Source organism: Emys orbicularis, chromosome 7, assembly GCF_028017835.1.
Source record: "Emys orbicularis isolate rEmyOrb1 chromosome 7, rEmyOrb1.hap1, whole genome shotgun sequence".
In the NCBI taxonomy this organism is placed as follows: Eukaryota; Metazoa; Chordata; order Testudines; family Emydidae; genus Emys; species Emys orbicularis.
Genome location: NC_088689.1, coordinates 13,969,116 through 13,990,103, shown reverse-complemented (window position 1 = coordinate 13,990,103; position 20,988 = coordinate 13,969,116). Strand labels below are relative to the sequence as shown.

The following is a 20,988-nucleotide window of genomic DNA, read 5'->3' as shown; positions in this document are numbered from 1 at the left end:
TACAAATATTTAGAAAAATATATATATTTAAATGGCATTTTTGTCCGACAGCTGAAAAGGAGTGCTAAAGAAGACTATCGTATAGTAAAATAATCATGCAGAAAGAATCATAATGGAAAGACTCTCATTTACTGCAAATGGCAATGGATCAGGCCCATAGAAAATTCCTAATAAAACAGAAATGATACAAGAAATACTTTAAGGAAAACTGAATATAGCATTTGCAGTTCCCTTTTAGTAAGACATCTATCCCTAGGGTGCATTAGGGGGATGGAAAAACAACTTGGTTTTCCTTTTATATGAACATTCAAGGACATTTTTGAAGTTATTCTGCATTTCATTGCACTACATTAAATGCACTGTGCTGCATTAAAATACTTCCAGGCATTATTATAATTCTGAAAGGAAAAACTGTGACCCAACTAGTGTGTCAGTTACCTGCATCATGAGTAGCAATACAGGATGGGACACACTCTCCACTGGGCTGCTACATCCTGCCCTCATGCAGAAAGATGGGAGGAAGCAGAAAGGGGCAGGTAGAGGGTGGACCCTTGGCTCCCCTCCCCAACACACTCACTAGGATAGCTTTACCAAGGCACTGGGAAATAGGGTGACCAGACAGGAAATGTGAAAAATCAGGACAGGGAGTGGGGGGGTAATAGGAGCCTATATAAGAAAAAGACCCAAAAATCGGGACTGTCCCTATAAAATCGGGACATCTGGTCACCCTACTGGGAAACATATACTGCACGGTGTATAGACCTGATGCATTTTACTCTTTCTCCAGAGCAGAGGGTGAGTGAGGGAGAGATTGTGACTCAAACAACATGCTGCCCCTTCCTCTTACACAATTGAGCCCTAAAGTTGCACTGGAATATAGGGTGGTAAAAACCTGTACTGTAACTGTTGGTTTTCAACATGTTTATTCCACTCAGATGTGCACACACCCAGACAAAACCAGACAACTTTGATTAGCAGTACCCATCGGAGGAGGGGGCACTCGTGCCCTGTGCCCCTGGCTATTTAAGGGCAATGCCACCCCAACCACCTCAGGTCCTTTGCACTGAACGTCAAGAGTAGGCACTCCTGTGCAGAAGGGATGGAAGGTGGGTCATGGAATACATGTCTGCACCCATCAAAGAACAACAGTTATTGCACATGTCAGTAACCGTTTTTCTTCTTTGAGTGGTTGCAGACGTATTCCACTCAGGTGACTTACAAGCAGAACTCACAGGAGGTGGGGCTCTGCCTACTTAAACAATGACTGCAGAACTGCCTTCCCAAAGTTTGCATCTGACCTAGATGCAGCAGTAATAGTATAGTGCTTGGTAAAAGTATGTACAGAAGACCAAGTAGCAGCCCTGCAAATTTCCAGTATTGAAGCATCACTGAGGAATGTTATCGATGTTGCTTGGGCCCTTATTGAATGAGCCCATAATCTCTACAGAAGTATGGTCTGAGTTACTTCATATGCTGTTGTGATGTAGGAAGTTATCCATCTTGAAATCATCTGTGCAGAGACCACCTGACCCTTCATTTGATCCATATAGCAGACAAAAATTCGAGATGATGCCTGAAAAGGCTTAGTCCTCCCTACGTAAAATGCTGAGCACCATCTCACATCCAACAAATATCTAGCGAACAGGGGCCAGCAAACAGGGAGTTTGAGAGGGAGATCCCCTGCTGAAGAAAGAGCAAGCACTAATTCTTGGGGTGAGTGAGCTTGTTTGTCTCTGATTTTTCTTTTGGCTTGCTTAAAATGTACAGTGTGGTCTGTTGGGGACTGTGTGTTTGGGGACTGTGTGGGAGCAGGGACCAGAGGCTCACTAACTGCTAGATGAGTGCACTAGCAATGCTCTAGCCTCCTGTGCTTTGATCCTTGATCACCTCCACAAATATTGATTCGATCCATCCACCGCACAAGGGACTGCAGGACACATGGCAACACATGCACTAGGCCAGCAGTTCTCAAACTGGGGTATGCGGACCCCTGGGGGTCTACGAGGGTACTCAGGGGGTCTGCGAGTCATGTCTGGGGCCGCCAACCCCACTGATCAACTCCTCCTCCTCCCTCCCAGTGCCTGTTGCACGCCACGAAACAGCTGTTCAGCGGCATGCAGGAGGCACTGGAAGGGAGGGAGAGGAGTGGGGACGGGGCATGCTCAGGGGAGGGAGCAGAAAGAGGTGGGGAAGAGGAGGGGCAGGAGTGGAGCGGGGGCAGGAAGAGGTGGGGTGGGGCCTTGGGGGAACGGGTGGAGTGGGAGCGGGGCCTGGGGCTAAGCGGGGTTTGAGCACCCCCGGGGAAAATTAGAAGCCATCTTGGCAGTCTGCAAAATTTTTTAAATCAAAATGGGGGTCCTTGGGTTGCTAAAGTTTGAGAACCGCTGCACTAGGCCATCCAATGACTGACAATTTGGGTGATATATCAACTTGAGCCAGGCCTGAAGAGGACGAAGACACAACCTCATATGCTGTACTACATAAGTACAGGTGGCCATATCACCTAGCAACATCAGGCATACACAAATCATAGTGGAAGGGTGAGATTGGAGGGATAGACACACATGATGAATTATCTGAAAATTACTTGGTAGAAACACCCTCAAACCTGGAGAATCTAGTATCGCTCCAATGAACTCAATTTTTGCATTGCTACTAAAGTTGATTTTTCTCTGTTTACGATCAGACCCAGATGGTTGAAGAGATGTAATGTGAACTGGACACGGTCAAGGAACTGATCTCTGGGCTTGCCCCTCACTAACCAATCCTCCGGGTAAGGAAAGACATGTATTCCTCTCTTCCTGAGATGTGCAGCTACTACAGCCATGGCATTTGGTAAAAACCATAAGAGCCAAAGAGAGGCCAAAGGGGAGCACAGTGTATTGATGCTGCTGCCTGGGATGACTACAAACCGCAGAAGCTTCCTGTGGCTCAGGAAAATCACCACATGGAAATAGGCATCCTGGAGATTGAGGGATCACACAGTCCGTTGTTGTGACTCAAAATGGGGAGAATAGTAGCTAGGGTAACCATGTGGAATCTCATGTACCTGTTGAGATTGCAGAGATTGCAAATAGGTCTCACTCCTCCCTGGGACTTGGGAAACGGTGAGTAGAATCCTTTCCCCTGATGCTGCAGGGAAACTTCCTCTATAGCCCCCAAAGCCTACAGAGTCTGGACCTGCAATAGGAGCAGTGAAGGGGTCCCTGAGGATGGATGGGTAGGGAGTGGGAAGCGGGGAATGGACAGAAATCGAATGGTATAACACAATCCCACAGTGCCCATGACCCATTTGTCTGCGGATATTGCCCCCCAAGCATTGTGGATGTGAGAAAGCCTATCCCCGAATGGCAGGAAGTTCACAACTGGAATGCTGCTCTCGGGCTAACCGTCTAAATGGTTGCTTGCCCAAAGCTTGGGGAGGATGGGTTGGCTGGTTAAAGTTAGACCCAGAAGGCGTTCTGTTGTGCAACTTATGCCCCTCCCTGGAGTTGTCTTGATGCCTTGATAGATCAGGTGTCTGCCAGAAATACCACTTGCTCCTGCTGTTGCTGGGATATAAACTCCCAATGAATGCAGAGTCCTTAAACAAATGTAAAGTCTCATCCATTCTGTCAGAAAACAAAAAACAACCCTGGAAAGGTTGGTCTTAATGCTCTACTGGACCTCTGGAGCTATGCCAGAGTTCTGCAACCATGAGCTCTTTTTCATCATGATTGCTGAAGCCATAACTCTGAAAGCTGCATCCACTATGTCCAGTGCCGACTGCAAAGATGCCCTGGCAACCAGGTGACCTTCTGCAATACACACCTGAATTCTTCCCTGAAGTATTCAGGCAACGTGTTCATCAATTTGGCTATAGATTTCCAATTCACAACATTATATTTCAGTAACTGCACCTGCGGATTTCCAATGCGGATTTGTAAGAACACAGTCAAATATTCTTTTCTTAGACTTTTTGTCCTTGAGCGTGGACTTATATCTCCCTTCCCAGGATCTCTCATTAGCTGCTGAGTTAGGGGCCAGATGAGAACAGAAACACTGGAAACCCTGCATAGGAATGTAATGCCACTTGTCAGTGTGCTTCACTGTAGGAGGAAGGAAGCTGGGGTATGCCACAAAGTCTTAGCAGGTGCTAACAGTGCTTCATTTATAGGGAGAGCAACTCTCCCCAGGGCTGAGGACTGAAGAATGTCCACCAACTTGTGGTATTTTCACACACAAACTCAACCTGAATACCCAAGGCTGAAGACATTCACTGCAGGAGATCCTGGTGTGACTTAAAATCCTCAGCCACTGGAGAGGAAGGTTCCTGTACTGCAGAGACAGCTGGTGTTAAGGAAGATGAAAGAAGCAGTGCCATTGGAACCTCCTGCAGCAGCACAGGTCCTTGTATAAGCAACCCAGGCTGAACCTCCTCTCAGACTCCATCTGAGTCTGCAAAATAGATGGCTGGAGAGGGGATACCACGGGTTGGCTGTGCGACCATGACCTGGAGTGGGCTGAGGATCGGGACTTTACAGACTGAGGAATGTCCCATGGATTCCAACAAGGTCACTGAAGATAGGGATATAACATTGGTGCCAGTAGGCAGTGGGCCAAGAGCCCATCTCTATTGTGAGAGTGGTGCCAATCTCAGTACTGATTGTGATCCATAGGAGGTCTCAACAAGCTACGAGAACATGTCTCAAAAACAAGGGAGGGGGGAGGATGTCCCCAAGCTCGATCCCAACAATCCCCCACCAAGTTATTGAAGGCAAGGGGGGAACCACCCCAGGTGGAGCAAGCAAACATCCAGCCTCGTCTGAAGCCCAATAACACTGGTTGCATCAGTACAAAGGTAGATAGAGAAGTCAATGTCTTAAGGATTGGCAGAGGCATCACACTCCTACATGGTACTGAAACAGAAGATGGCACCAAAGCCAGGGTTGGTACCCATCCTGTAGATGTGGTCTGCATTGCAGTCATCTGTGGTAAAGAAGTTAGTGACTGTGCCAATGGGCTCCTCATTATTGAGGCCAACTTCAGCTTCTCACTCTGTGTCTTAGGCGGTGCCAAAGATGGTGCTGACAACTGAGACAAGTCTGCAATCAATCCAGGACCGCACATAAGAAGTCCCAGAAGCTGAATACTCCTGAATAATTGAGAGACAAAATGGGTGAGATAATATGTTTTATTAGACCAACTTCTATTGGTGAGAGAGAAGCTTTTGAGCTTACACAGAGCTTGGTCCAATAAAAGATATTACCACATCCACCTTGTCTCGCTAATATCCTGGGACCAACATGGCTAGAACAACACTGCACATAACCTGAGTAATTGGAGAGTCAGGAACAGAGAGGCAAAGCACTGACACTGCACGGTACACTAATGGTGTGGAAATAGCCGGTACCAATGTCATTGGTACCAGTCTCAGTGGGCATCTGACATACAGTATTGGAGTCAATGGGAGAGCGTCCAGCTGACGGTGCCTCGGTACCAGAGAATTGGTAGAGGACCAAGCTCCATCCTGTGTACCGTAAAAATCATGGTGCCGGTCTGCATTTCTCCTTAAAAAGGAGTGGCTGCAATCCATTTTGAAGATCTTTTTCTCGGAGGACCCTAGGAAGGAGAACAATCTCTCTTCTGCCTGGGGGAGACATCAGAGCCTGGCCAAGGACCACCGGCTTGCTAGAGTTCCTAAGTTGTGAATATGTGAATAAGTGGGCCTCCTGGCCTGTTCCATACCATGAAGCCTGAGGCACAAGATCCCTTACCACCTGCATTCTTTTCTTGAAAGATCTGAAGACGGAGTACCATTTTTAACGTGTCCTTCTCCCAGGCACACCATGCACCGTGTGTGGGAGTTGCTATTGGGAAGAGCCACCCCACACGATGAACAATGTTTAAATCCTGGTGAGGCCATCTCACAAGGACAACTATCTATCCTAACTACTATATCTAAAACTAAGTTGCTATTAAGCTAATTGCTAATTATATACAACAAAATCCCAGAAAGACTGAGATACAAAAGTGTGAGGTAAATACCACACAGAATGCTCTGACTCAAGCCGCAGGCTGTAAAAAGGAATTGAGGGGAGTTGGGACGGCGCTGGCCCTAAATAGCCAAAGGTGGGACTAAGGGCCACAGGGAGTGAGTGCCGCCCCTACGGGCAATGCTAAGCAAAGTTCTCTGGCTTTGGTACACTGGGCATGTGCACGCCTGAATGAAATGCTCATTAGCAACCACTTGAAGAATTTGTTTTTGCAATAGAATTCATATTCAAAGAATTTTGTTTATTTAATTTGGTTATATTCATAGCAAAACAACCACCTACAATATGTCTTTTAATATCAGATGAAAATATGTTTGATGTAAAATATAAAATATAGACAGTCTACTGCAGCCATACCCCCAAGGCTGTGATCTCAAAAATGTCTTCAGCAAAGCAGACTCTTTCAGTTCATGTAGTGGAGATTATAAAAGAATAGCTCACCCTTGTTTATTTGTTTTATCCCAAACGGTGTTTGAGAGTCAATGGGTGACTTTTTCTGATCTAGTACCAAACAGATACCTCGCTATGTTACTGTGTGGGGGGCTACTTTTGATTCTCTTTCATCATAGAATTTTTAGAAATAGTTATTACAAAAAAAGTTACTGTATAATTTTCTCCCTACTGCAAGATGACTTTAATGACACAGCAAACATTAAGGTGTTATGGTATAAATACTTCAGTTTAGTTTTTACTTTCAGAACAATAACCTGATTTATTAGCTCCAGCTGGTTCAATATTTACTCATTTTCAAAAAAAATGTTTTACAGGCTTGAGCACTTGAGATTACAAGCTGACAACAGGCGTCCCCCCTCAATGTATCAGTTTCTTACTGAAAGCTGGACAATAAAGATATGCACAAGGTCATAATGCAAAGGATACTGTATATGGAAAAGCCCTTGGAAAGTAACTTTTTTTTTGTTTAATGAAATCGTACTAAAGAGAATATGTAGCACAGATTAACTAAGTGAAAGCCTTATTTCATGCATATTTAGTAAAACATCATACAGCTTTACACCACTGAACAATAATGTTTTACAGTCTGTTGTGAAAAAATGTATGGACTTGGAAAATATACTGCATTTGGAACTGGAAGCAAGCACAGAACTCAGACTTCCTCCCCCCCCCCCCTTTTTCACTTTTTTTAAATAAAAAAGAGCTAACCCTAATACAAAGCTACTGAACTGATCCTCCCAGCTCCACCAGAGTCCAGTTGCCTTTATTACATACACCTTAATACAGTATATAATACACAAAATCCCTCGATCCCCAAAGCAGCTTTACAAGCATAAAACCCCACAGATTCCTCTTTTGAAAAACAAAATATAGAAAAACAATACCATTAGTGCCTCAGTTCTGGTTTGGTCAATTTTCTTCCAACTTCTAACAATTTTATGACCTTTTAAATAATAGACAACTGTTCAGATTTACCACTAAAATATATTGACCTGTTAAACTCAGTATGCACAGCTTCCGACTCTGCATTGCCAGTATCAATGAGTTCACATTCATTTCAGCCTTGAATTTAGCTTGACAGCAGTTTATGGAATGCTGAAACTCCAGTGAGAACTGGCATAACCTATCAGAGTATCTACCAATACAATCATGTTGGTAAGTTACTTGAGGAGAATTAAAAAGAGGCTACATTTTTTATTTGTTGGTTGAATGTCATGACATGACAACTACAAGTGATCTAATAGTTGCTTCTGTCCATTGTAGTCTCAATATATATTGCTGTTGACAGGAAGTGCAGAGACTCAAGTACAGAGTAAGGGCATAACACTCAGCTAAATGTAAAGGTAATTAAAGGGCATAGCACTCTCATGTAAAGGTAATTAAATACTACAAGTCACCAGAAAACAAACAACAATACAGTATACAATAGCTAGTACCAACTGAAGAGAGAGAACAGTGAAAGTCATTTTCATCTCTGTCTCTCTTTATAAAAAGAGCAACTCCCTATTTCAAGGTTAGTAAAACATATACATTATCATGTCATATTAATTTTTAAAGAGCTGGTGTACACAAAAACCATTATGATAGACACTCTCTTGATCTAACAAATTATCTTACTGATCGAGGAAAGCACTAGGATGGACTATTCCCCTATTAAGTAATGGCCTGTGCAGATTAGGTTTATGGTGTTATGTACAGACACATGGTCCCACTTCATAGCAGATGTAGGAGAATTTCAACTTACATTCTCTTTATTTACCCTGATGTTATCATTCATTTCCATACTTTGGTGTGTTCAGTTGAAAACTGCTCTGGAGGAGTCTCACTGCCATGTATTTACTATATCCCAAGGCAAGATTCCCATGCACATACTTTGTTAAGTCTCTCATTTATGTAACAGCAGCCCTGGAGGTAGAGATACATATCTTTTGCTTTGAACTCAGTGAACATTGTATCTTTCTAATGAAATAAGATGTTGGCAGCATTCTACTTATTAATTCTACTGAATATAGAACATCTACAATGTCATTTATTCACAAAGTTTACACATATACACACACAGTTTTCTTATGCTTGAAAACAATCCGATTATATATTTTGATTCTGTTAATTTAGAAATATCCACAAACCAATAATTTAATTAATAAACTCTACTCATACCATAGCAAAATTGCTGAAACACCTACATTTAATCAGTCAACCAAAATTTCTGCTAATTGTTCCAGTCGAGCATGAAATTTGTTGGCAATTCTGTTCAATCCAAATCCTATATTTCCAGCCAAGCAATTTTTGTAGCAATTATATAGTATGTGTGCAAAATAAACTTTGTGAGGCAGCAGGATACCTTTTGATAAACAATCCGAACACAAATAGACATTTAGAACTGAAAGTGAATTCACAGATCTTATAGACTCAGGGGTGAAAGTAACTTAAAGGACTTGCCGGTACTCCAGAGTCCTGAGGAGGGGGGTGGCCTCCACCGGAAGAGGCGTGGCCTCCACCGGAAGAGGTGGGGCCTTTAAATCCCCAGGCCTAGGGCTGTGGTAGCAGCAGCTGGGAGCCCCAAGCCCTTTAAATCACCCCGAGCTCTCAGCTGTAGAGGTGTCTGGGAGTCCTGGGGTTTGGGGGCGATTTAAAGGGGGCGATTTAAAGGCCCGGGGCTCCGGCTGCTGCTACCCTCCAGGGCCTTTTAAATCGTCTCTGGAGCCCTGGGGTAGCGGTGGCAGGTCTCCGGTGGCTATTTAAAGGGGCCGGGATGGTAGAGGCAGCGGGAGCCCCGAACCCTTTCAATAGCCACCAGAGCCCTGCCACCACTACCCCAGGGCTCCGGCAGGCTTCGGGGGCTATTTAAAGGGCCCGGGCCCTTTAAATTGTCCCCGGAGCCCTGGAGTAGCGGCAGTGGGGCTCCAGCGGTGATTTAAAGGGCCCGGGGCGGTAGCGGCAGCAGGAGCCCTGGGCCCTTTAAATCACCACCCGAGCCCCGCCGCCGCTACCCCAGGGCTCTGGCGGCAATTTAACGGGCCCTGGGCTCCAGCCCTTTAAATTGCTGCCTCAGGAAGCCGGTCCACCCCGGTATGGCGCACCAGCTCTTGCCAGCAGGGGTGGCAGGTTTGTAGAAATGTTGGTGGTGCCCAGAACCTGTCCCTGCCCAAACTCTGCCCTCCCCCAACTCCACCCCCACCTGCCCAAGGCTCTGGGAGGGAGTTTGGGTGGGGGAGGAGGTCTGGGGTGCAGGCCCTGGGCTGGGGCAGGGGACTGGGGTGCAGGAAGGGTGCAGGGTGCAGGCTCTGGGAGGGAGTTTGGGGATGGGAGGGAGTGCGGAGGGAGGGGGTGCAGGTTCTAGGAGGGAGTTTGGGGATAAGAGGGGGTGTAGAGGGAGGGGGTGCAGGGGTGAGGGCTGTGGGGTGAGGCTGGGGGTGGATTTGGGGTGTGGCTGGGGATGAGGGGTTTGGGATGTGGGAGGGGACTCAGGGCTGAGGCAGAGGGTTAGGGTGCATGGGGATGAGGGCTCTGGCTGGGGCTGGAGATGAGGGGTTTGGGGTATTGGAGAGGCTCAGGGCTAGGACAGAGGGTTGGGGTGCGGGGGATGAGGGCTCTGGCTGGGGGTGTGGGCTCTGGGGTGGGGCAGGGCTGGGGATGAGTTTGGGGTGCAGGCAGGCTGCCCTGGGACTGGAGCCAGAGAGGAGGACTCCCCCCAGCCCTCTCCCTGCCGGCAGCAGCGAGCTCTGGGGTAGGGACCCCCTTCTCTCCCCCGGCAGCACTCTCACCCCCCCACTGCCACTGCACGTGCTCCTAGGGCCCCTCTCAGGTCCAGGAATCCCCCTCGCCTTCCCTGTGGTGGGTACCGTGCCGGGGTGGGGGGCTGCTATCACATGTGCGCATCCTCCCTGCTGCTGCCCCTCACTGTAGCCTCACTGGGTGTGGGGGATGGGTCTGTCCCTTGCCCAGCGTGGGGCAAGAGCGGTGACTGCGGGCGGGGGGGGCGGCTCTACTGGTGGAGGGTCCCACTGGAAAATGAAAGGGTCTGAAGGGAAAGGGCAGCCTGTACTGGCAGTAGTGGAAGGGGGACACTAGGACCCTGCGGTGGCAGTTAATGCAGGCAGGCAGCATGGAGCTTCAGGGGAGAGACACTGAAGGGAGATGCATGGGGGCAGCAAAGGGGGGCCAGCCCACACTCAGGAGAGGCGCGAGGGGGGGCAGCAGTTGGGGCCAGGGGGGAGACCCGGCCCCGAACATTCGTGGAGCCGGGCCCCCGGACCCTCAATATTGCTGGAGCCGGGAGGAGGAGTCAGAAAGGGAGAGAATGTTCCATTTTCTTGCCGGTCCTCCGTACCGGCCTACTTTCACCTCTGTATAGACTATATCGTTAACATGAAGCAGCTTTATGCTGCTATTAATATTAAAATATTAGGGCCTGATTCTCATTTACACCAGCCAATTACACCCTCTTTTCAGGCATCTCTACCCTGTCACAGGGGTGTAAAGTCACTCTAGGGTAAATAAATAATCAGGCCCTAGCTCTCTGAGTTTCAAAAATGTGTTTTCTGGAGGCTTAGAAATTGGATAAATAATATAACATTATAGATTACAAAACTGTAAGTTCATTGTACAGAGTTAGGTGCATGAACTTTACCAAGACATGTACCAGTTTTCAGACAAGCAGGTTTTTAACAAAAATCAAAATCACAATGATATTGTCCTATTTATAAGGTGACGCAGGGTGAAAAGTGTGAATTAGGCAACTTTTTCCAGGCAGACATTCACTATTAATAGATTGCGCATATGCCAAAAAAGGGAAATAACATTTTTAAAATTTGAAATATTGTTGGCCTGATTCCAGGCTATAGGCTTCACCTTTTCCACTTTGTGTTTAACAGACGTGGTACATAGGATACCAGGCATCATAACTCTGTGACCAGCATGCACAGTATCTAGATTAATTCTGTTCTTTGAGTAATAGACTCATCGCTTTCATATACATCTAGATATAAATCTAAAGAGAGCAGCAAAACATTTATGCCAATTTAAGGTCATTAGGTCTTAGCAGTGTTATATTACTGTACTTTTAGACACAACAAATCCTGCATCTTGGCAAGGGGTTAGACTAAATGACCCTTGCAGTCCCTTCTAACCCTATGGCTCTATGATTCTATGATTGTACAAGACCACGGTACCTGGAAATAAATACAGTGTGAAACCTATTAAATTTAATTTTAAGACAAACACTTTTTATGCTTTTTCTCTTGTATAGAAAAATATAAAGTAGACTGTATGAGGGAGGAGTTATTAGAGGGATTAAATTGTTCTCTTCCTAGGTGAGTGCTCTACCATAATAAAAGAATGATCGTATATATTTATTTTTCATATAGCATCCTTCATAGACCATATGACAAAAGGCTATTCAGAGAGTATCAATCATTAGCTAAAGCAAAAAGGAAGGTTTTAAAGCAAGATTTAAAATAAAGTGAATCAGTAGTCTGGGAGACAAAAAGTTTTCCACATAAATGAGGCAGCACAATTGAAAGGGCGACTTCTAGCCATGCAGAGTTACAGGAAAAAGAAAGAGAAAACGAAGTCTGGATGAACAGAGTGAGTGGGCAGGGGAGTAGGCACAGCATGTTTGAGGTCAAAGTGTACAACAAATCAGTGTAAGTGCTTTAAAGCAGAAAGGCAATTTTGAATTGGATTTGGATATGGTAGAAAGCCAGAGAAAGTGACAGAGAATAAGCTGATATAGTTTCCTTTTTCTTGTGGCAGGAGTGTCATCCGACCACATTATTCTGGACCCCAGAAGTTTAGAGTGCATGGATTTAGAAAGACTACAAAATATGGTAGTATAATAGTCAAGACAAGGAATAATTAAGGCATGAATAAGGATTTTAGAAGGAAAAAAGATCAGGGTTAGGACTACTTACATCATGGTCCAGAGAGGACATTAAGCTGATTTACAGTCAAAGGTGGTGTCAGAGGAAAAAACATAGTTCAAGGACAAAGATGACTCCACAGTTTCTGACCTTGCAAGAAAAGCGTGGGTATGAGACGAGGTGAATGATAGTAGAAGTAGTGCCATTGGATAAAGAGGGAATTTGAAATATTCAATAGTAGAAAAATATGGTGTAGCCAGGACTATCAAGAGAGAGAAAAAATGAGGGGAAATGGAAAATTCAGAAAGAAAGTGCACAGAAAGGAGAATTAGAAGTCATTTACATATAAATTGTCCAAGGTAGAGACTAGCTATGAATCTTCCTAGAAGAAGAAAAGCAAAGGGCCCGATTCTCAATTACATTAAGGCCATTTTACCCAAATCTGGTAGGGCAAAGGGGCCTTAAAATGGGAGTAAACAATATTTACTTACGGCCACTCTACACTGCCAAAGCAGTGTAATGTTGTGTAAGCACAGAAGACAACGAGGACCATGATGTTCAATGGGGCAATCCAAAGTGGAAGGAGACAAGAAGAAATACTCTTCCCCCAGGAATGAAAGCGGACTGATTACAGAAACAGGATTCAAACTCTGAGAGGAGAGTTTTGGAAACACCAGCTGCTTCATCACAATAAAGTGTAATGCTGATAAAGCATGCTACCAGCTTAATTTTGTACAAAATAATCAAGTATGCTTAGGTTGTGCTTTTTAAAATTGCTCATTAAATTATTTAAATTAAACAAGAAAGTAAACCCAGTTTAACTGGATTTGTTTGCAAAGCAAGTTAAAAAAAAACCCTGACACTTTATTGGCAGGGGAAAACAATAAATAGCCTATTAGAATAAACTTCAATTATCAAAAATCACAAAGCCCAACTACCGGATCTTATTGTACCTTAGCAAATCACCCGTATTTCTTAATAACCATTTATGGCAAAATGAAAGTCACTGGGCTGGAGGCAAGGATTCTAACTTTCCCATTGAACTAAATGGGAAACAACATTTTGATCTTTGCCTTAGACCTACAATGACTCCTTGAAATTAAAAACCATTCAATGTACTGTAAATGCTTCTAACTGCTGAATAAAGGAAATAAGACTAGATGTTCTTTTAATTCTATAATTCTTGAGCCCCCCTTAACTTGACAGAAGTAATTAAATGTGTACATGGAAATCTGAAGTGCCTACAAGGGGTTCAGTTAGTTACTAAGGGTGAGATCTACAAAGGGACTTCGGCATTGCAACGCTGAGCACAACAGGGCCTAGAAAAATGAGTATTATTCCTGTGATACACAAAGCCGAGTTAGGCACCTAGGCTCCCTATATAATGAATGTGGGGAGACAGGCACCTAGGAATGCGACCCATGAAAGCCAGCACTCTAGAAGGGAAGCTGCCTAAGCTAGCTAGTGGGAGATGCCAGCCGGAAGAGTGTGTGCTAAGCCCACCCCTCTCATGGAGATAGGTACCTAGGTCCAGGCTGCAGGAATATGCCTAGCTCTGCTTAGCAACCCATGTATGGAACCCGGCCACCTGGAGTCAGATGGCTTAGGTGCCTAAGCTGCTTCTTGTGGGAATGAGTTAGGCATCTGCCTCACTCTATGAAGCAGAAGCCACGGTCCCAGTAGTTAGAGCACTTGCCTGTGATGTGGGAGACCCAGGTTCAATTCCTCCCCCTCTCTGGCAGAGGGGGAGAAAACATTTGAACAGGTGTCTCCCACTTCTCAGGAGAGTGCTGTAACCACTGAGCTATGGCATATTCTGATGTGGGGCTCCCTTGATCTCCCCCGTTGAAGCTGTTCCAATGTGGATAAATAATGAAAGAGCGATTGAAGCATGAGGTCTGGACTCAGAGCCTCCCAGGCAGTGCCCTAATCACTGTACTACACAGTCATTCTCTCTCTGTGTTCTAACAACTGTTTAATTATTTATCCAAAGTCGAACAGTCATTGGAGGCACCATCACCGCCTGCTTTGGATGGATTTTGAATGGGACCCAATCCAGTAGGCAACCTCTGAGCATGCCTGCCAGATCGGGCCCTATATGTGACTTAGGCGGCTGAATGTTTTCCCCGAGTTTGTGAATCACTCTGGGGCTTAGGCAAGAGATAGGAGGCATCCAGATGCCTAAAGGGAGGCAGCAGTGCACATGCTAAAAGGCTGAAACTTAGGTGCCTAGGGAACTTTTACTCTGAAAACTTCGGTGCTGAGTGAAGTTAGGTTCCTTCAGGGTTTGGTGTGAGTTTGGTGGATTGCAGTGGAGCCAAAACTGTGACTTATGTGCCTAAACCTGAGACTTAGGCCCTTCGTACATTTGTGGATCTGGGCTTAAGTGGCTACTGGAAATTCAACAAGTCTATTGGATGTGACTAAGAAGACTACCACACATTTATATACAATTAATAAGGAGCATTGATTTGGCAAAAACTATGTCCAGTTTATGAAGTGCAGAAACCAGATGTATATTTTTATTATAATGGGGCCAAATCCTTACTCAGCTCTTACTCAGGCAATGATACTTTTTCCTTTGACCTACAGTGGTATGGCAGTTTAGGGACTAATTAATTATTATTGTACACCTGTACCTCGATATAACGCTGTCCTCGGGAGCCAAAATATCTTACCGTGTTATAGGTGAAACTGCATTATATCTAACTTGCTTTGATCCACCGGAGTGCGCAGCCCTGCCCCCCCGGAGCACTGCTTTACCGCGTTATATCCAAATTCGTGTTATATCGGGTCACGTTATATGGGAGTAGAGGTGTATACGGTTTGTTTATAATAGTGCTCACTGTGTGCTAAGTGCCTCCAGGCAGACATGAAGCTCACAATCTAAGGACAGAGCTTAGGGGGAATGGGAAACAACATATATATATATATATATATATATATATATATATATATATATTTTAAATAATGTACATGTCAACTAAAATCACTGTAAGCAGCATGGTGGAAGTGGGCTCTCAAAATGGACTTGTACATGGAAGGAGCAGAGGCCTGGCGAATGAGCTCAGAATCTAAAGAGTCCCTAAATGGTTTAGCGATTGTGATGGAAGTAAAAGAATGGATCTTGGATCGAGTGAGGAGCAAGAAGCAACAGGATTTGGAAATGGCCTGGATGTGTGGAGTAAAGAAGTTATAGGAGTCAAAAATAACCCTCAGATTGTGGACTTGAGTGATGGGAAGAATGATATTGCTGTTAACATTGACAGTTAAGGGGAATGGGAGGGAAGATAAGTAGTTTGGTTTTGGCTATGTTAAGTTTAAGGGGATGATGAGACATCCAAGAGGAAATGCCAGAAAGACAGGCCAAGATGACAGATTGGATGAAAGGCAATATATCAGTGTTGTAGAGGTAGATTTCTGAATCATCAGCAGTTGAAGGTACATGAATGGATGAGACAACCTAGAGATAGGGTGTAAATTGGACAGAGCAGTGGCCAATGACAAGGCCCTGGAAAACCCCCATCAGCTGTGAGAGACAGAAGGAAGAAGATGCTGAGTAAATGGACATAGAGGATGATGGCTAGTATCAGAAAAGTGCACTGATGATGCTGAGGAGAAGTTAATGATAGAATCAAAAACAGCAGAAAAATGAGGATTAAGCATGTCCATCAAACTTGGTTTTTCAGTACTTTCTACTCAGCTATTGCAAATGCAGGTGGTTGTAAAAAAGGCACAAGGATGATCGAAGTCCATGGAATTCTATTTTTGCTATTTGAACCAGTTATTTATTTTAAATACTGAGAATGGCCAAACAGTACCAAAAGTCTCAAATTATAAGACATATTTTTGCCAATTCTAGATAAAAATGACAATTTTGCAAAATAAAACCTTACAGTGGAGCAGTTGCTTGCCATATTTTTAAATGCAATTTGCTCAATAAGATAGGATCCAATGAAATGTCACTGTATATCACACTGGAAGTACTGTGTATACATGCGGATGTATTGACACTGTACTGGATCATCAATATTAATGCACAGTTCTCATGTAAATTCACAACATCGTGTAAGCTAGACAATATTAATGAGCAGTATTCTTACTGTGCAATTTGAGTGGGAGACCTGCAGTACTGAATGTAATGGTTCCACTGACATTATATTGTGCCCAAAGGACCAACGGATCAATACAATGTCATTGGAAGTGCTAGCGTTATTTCAGTGTCAATAAAAGAATAGCCACTGTGTCATTGACTTTATATCTGGTCCAAAGCACCCATGAATCAGATACAATGTCAATGGAAGGTTGGGGCAGGGGTTGCAATGAAAGCATCTCACAGTTATCGACATTATAATGGGAGCTCTTAGTATGTCAATGTAAGTGCCATTACAACATTTTGGGGGGGAAGTTACTGTATATTTTTTCATTTTTATTTTATATATATAAAGTTAAAGAAACACAATGTGCATCAATAGCATAGCAATATGAAAATAAGGTTGGGAATTTAACTTAATCCAACAAAAACGGAACTATAGCTGCTGATCTATTTTTATTGTGCCCTTTTGTGTTTAAGTATTGCAGTGCAGCTATCCACATACCTATCTAAATCCACTTATAACCTAATAGAAAGCTGAGAATCAAGAACAGAGTGGCAGCTGTAACTTTTATTACCTTGCTTTTGTAAGTTCAAGATAGACCTGTAATGTAATTTTAATTTATCTCTCTCTTACACAGTAGACTGCATGGGCCAATCAATAAATTGCATCATTTTCATTTAATCTTCAGTAACACATTGTTTTAGTACAGACTACAGTGTACTGTAATGCTAGGAAAACTTCGAATAGTCTATATTCTGTATATATATATGTGTGTGTGTGTGTGTGTATATCTCTATCTATATCTATCTATCTATCTATATATATATCTCAGACAAAATACAACTCACAGTGAGTACTAAATTAATTACCAGAACATGCTTAGAGTAGGAGAAAAAAACTGAAAAAACTGTAAAAACGTAACTGAAGGATTTCGGTTTCCACCTCTATTACTTGTTAAATAAAAGATGTCATAGAAGAAAACATAGCAATTAATGTTAGATGTTTACTTCTAAAGTTTTAATTAAATCAGCAGTATGAAAACAATCAAAGTTAGGAATCCCCACCTTCCACCCATTCTTTCCCCACCCCAAAAAAGAACGGAGCTAAAATGTTCTCAAACAGAATTACACAAACTTCAAAATGTCAATTAACTTGAAACTGCAGCACAGGGATCTTGAGTCTCAAGTCTCAGTAACTGGAAGCTGCTTCCGTTTCAAGATAAGGGAAAAGTGTAAAGCTCCTGCAGGTGGGGGCACTAAGTGCTGCAATGTTTGGTCACAAAACAGCAAAGCTTCTTGGCAAGGATAGTGAATTTTTATGCATTACATATTCAAAGTACCCAAATTATGTTAGCAAGAACAATTACTATTGCCTCCTATCTAGTAGCAGGAGAGAGCACCTCAATTTGATAAGGGCTCAATAGAAGATTTTTTTTAAATACCATGATTCTGCTTTTCACATTGTCCACTCCTCCAAGAACCTTAGAGGTCTGACAGACTGTTTTTAATCTTCCATTGAAAGAGGCTATTTAGAAAAGCAAGAGAAGCTTTGAATTTAAGAGGAACTGCCAACAATTCTGGAAAAATTTCAGTTATCCCACCTCACTCCCAAGTTTCACGATAAATAAGATAAAGTAATAACCGCGAACATAATATTGTAAATAAACGTAAAGAAATACAGTAAATATAATCTACCAAAAAGGCAGCCTTGATTAGATATTCATTATTATCCTTATGTTATTCTCTCTCCATTTTCAGGTGAAATTTCCAGAATCCATTTCATGCATTATTGCACTATTCCAATATTGCATTGCCTGGCATATTATGATTTCTCTTTCAGTGTATAGCGTTTACAATAAAAGGATGTAATAATATAGCCATTAACCACAAATGAAAACATGTGCTATATCTTGTGTCCTTTAAACCTCACAAATAAAACAACAATATTGAAATTCAACTCTCAGCGTTTTGGGGGGGTTGTTTTTTACAGTAATCTCTGTTAATTAAGATAGATGTGAACTGTTAACTAGAGGGCACTGTGTACTCTAAGGACTAAACATAAGGTTTGTTTCCTCGTTAATACCTGTATCTTAAATTCCTTCGACACTCATCCATCAAGAAAGGGCTGCCAGGTGAAATGGTTGTCACTCTAGCCTAGGCTAATAGATTCTCCAGTGGCTTTTGTTACAACTCATGTCACACTATTAAAACTATGCTCCTTGACAATGGCATAACATATGTAGCTGAGACTTGTCAGCTCTGGGTAATCAGACTCTGCTTGGTTTCAGAAGCAGATGCAGATGAGACGAGCAATATAAATATGCAAATCACAATGGTCCCTTGTCAGCACCACTGTTCCTACCTCTAATGGCCCTCGTAGAAAGTCTGTTTGCTCAGCTCCTACTTCCAGTGCTACATCGACAGAAGCAAAGGGACGGCTGGCCATCTGCTGTCGCTCCCGCATAAGTTGCTGATGGGGGAAAAACGATGTTTTAACAAAGCATTTTAAAAAGTAATGTAAAAATATTCATCTGTTTTACTTTACATCCAATTACAATGTAACAATATAAGTAGCATGCATGTAGCCACGTCTAGAATGCTAAAGATAGAAATTATTACATTATCACCACACAATATTTATTTGAGGGCTGAAACGAGAGGGCATTTGTTGTCTACAAATGGACTTTCCCCCTCAAGTCAACTGAAATGTACTCCAAATAACTGCCCGTGTTCCTGGCCACTCCAAATAATGTAGGTGTTTCTCCATGCTGGAAGCAAATATGTGAAATGGTAGGAAAAGATAGTTATTTTAAGTCTAACTTCATTGATAAATCAGAGAATGAACACCTGCCAAGAACAAGTCCATTCAGCCTTCAAATTCCCCATGCTTTTTTGTACTGAAGCCAGACAGAGTTATTAGTGTCAGTGCTTACAATTATATATAGCAGCTCTTCTCCAATTATTTAAACATGAAGAATACCTTGTTGGTATTGGGGAGCTTGTGCCAATCTGCTGAAAAACTCAGTTATGCTCATATAGTCCCTTGTGCACATGACAGTGAGCACATAAGTCTCAACCAATACCACAAAGCTAATTTATATTTCTTCCTCAACCTGTAATTATAATACTCATTAAACCATGATGAATAAAAATGATGACCAGAACAAGATATTACAACTTTTACTTCTCTGGTTCTGTGCAACTAATAAAAGCTCTATTAAATATTTAAAGTTGTGCAATTAAAGTTGGGTACTCCCTCAAATGAAGAGGATGTGACAGCATCTAGAAAAAGCAAAATGCTCGCAAAAATGCTTTATGAGAAAAGATCTAGGTTCCATTTTCTTGGGATTTTTTCCTCTACTATTTCCTTGCATAGCTTAAAATATTAGACACTGGCCTTTGAATGTAAATGCTGTCAGCACTGTGACATACTGTTCATAAAATTCCCTTTGAGATAATAAAGGGTATACAAGCAAATACCTGAAGGCAGCTTATTATTTAATGCTCTTGATTTAATGCCTGTTACAATGCTACAAAGTACATTCATAACATTTCTCATGAATTTTTGTTCTCAATTTGTATTTTAATTTTTTCTCATAAATATAAAATACCATTGTTGACATTAAAATGAAAATAATGTGATTGTCACCTAACTGATAACCACTATGATCCTAAGTTCTGATCCTGTCAATGTGCACTGCACCTGGTAGGAAACATTTGCAGAATTGGGCCCCTTATTTGTCAGGCCCTTTGAATAATTGATAGGTCTGTGGGCGAAACTACACACTGTATATTCAGACTGAACAAACGCATATTTTGAATATTTAGATTATTAATAACAGACAAGTAATTCATTTAAAAATGAACTCAGAAAGCTCTCAGTCAATAATTACTATTAATCAATATTGTGTATTCATAGATTTTACAGCCAGAAAGGACCAGTATGATCTTCTAGTCTACTCTCCAGCATAACAGAGACCATAGAATTTTACCCAGTAAAAGTATTAAATTATTGGGTGCTAAATTCACCATATCTATCTCCTTTCTCTATTTTCTCATAAAACACCACTACACAGGGCCTACAGACCTGGCAGCTTTACTAGTAATGTCACTGGAACCAGGATCAGGCCCATAATATAATTTGAAGAAGTTAATGTCTTTATAAAAACAAATACAAAAGTATAATTGTAACATATACTTTGATCTTACCACCTGACCCCATTAAAAAAAGAACACACACACAAAACAAAACCAGCATAAGTCTCTTCTCAAATGTTTAAAGGCTGATTGACTGTCGGAAGTCAACCGACAAATTCTTAAATCCCTCAAATATCACTCCTTTTACTGCCTGATTTATCAGTGCAGCCAGAAATCACCTAATCAGGTTGCTTTTTCATCTCAAACTTCCCTGGTATGGGAAAGAAAATTCTGAGGACAATCATAACTAACTTTACTCTAAGAGTTTGCATCCAGAGATATCATATGGATTCAATTAGTAATTTGATAACCAAAAGGATTATTTAAAAAAAACCTTTTTATT

The 20,988-nt window shown here is 42.6% G+C and overlaps 1 protein-coding gene across 1 annotated transcript in view; it reads right to left on the bottom strand.

Moving 5' to 3' along the window:
* The window catches only part of ATRNL1 (attractin like 1), a 1,044,719-nt gene that overhangs the window by 190,336 nt on the left and 833,395 nt on the right, over positions 1-20,988 (bottom strand). The window contains exon 27 of the mRNA XM_065407744.1: positions 18,811-18,918. Within this exon, the coding sequence (XP_065263816.1) occupies positions 18,811-18,918 (108 nt within the window). The remainder of the gene's footprint in view (positions 1-18,810; positions 18,919-20,988) is intronic.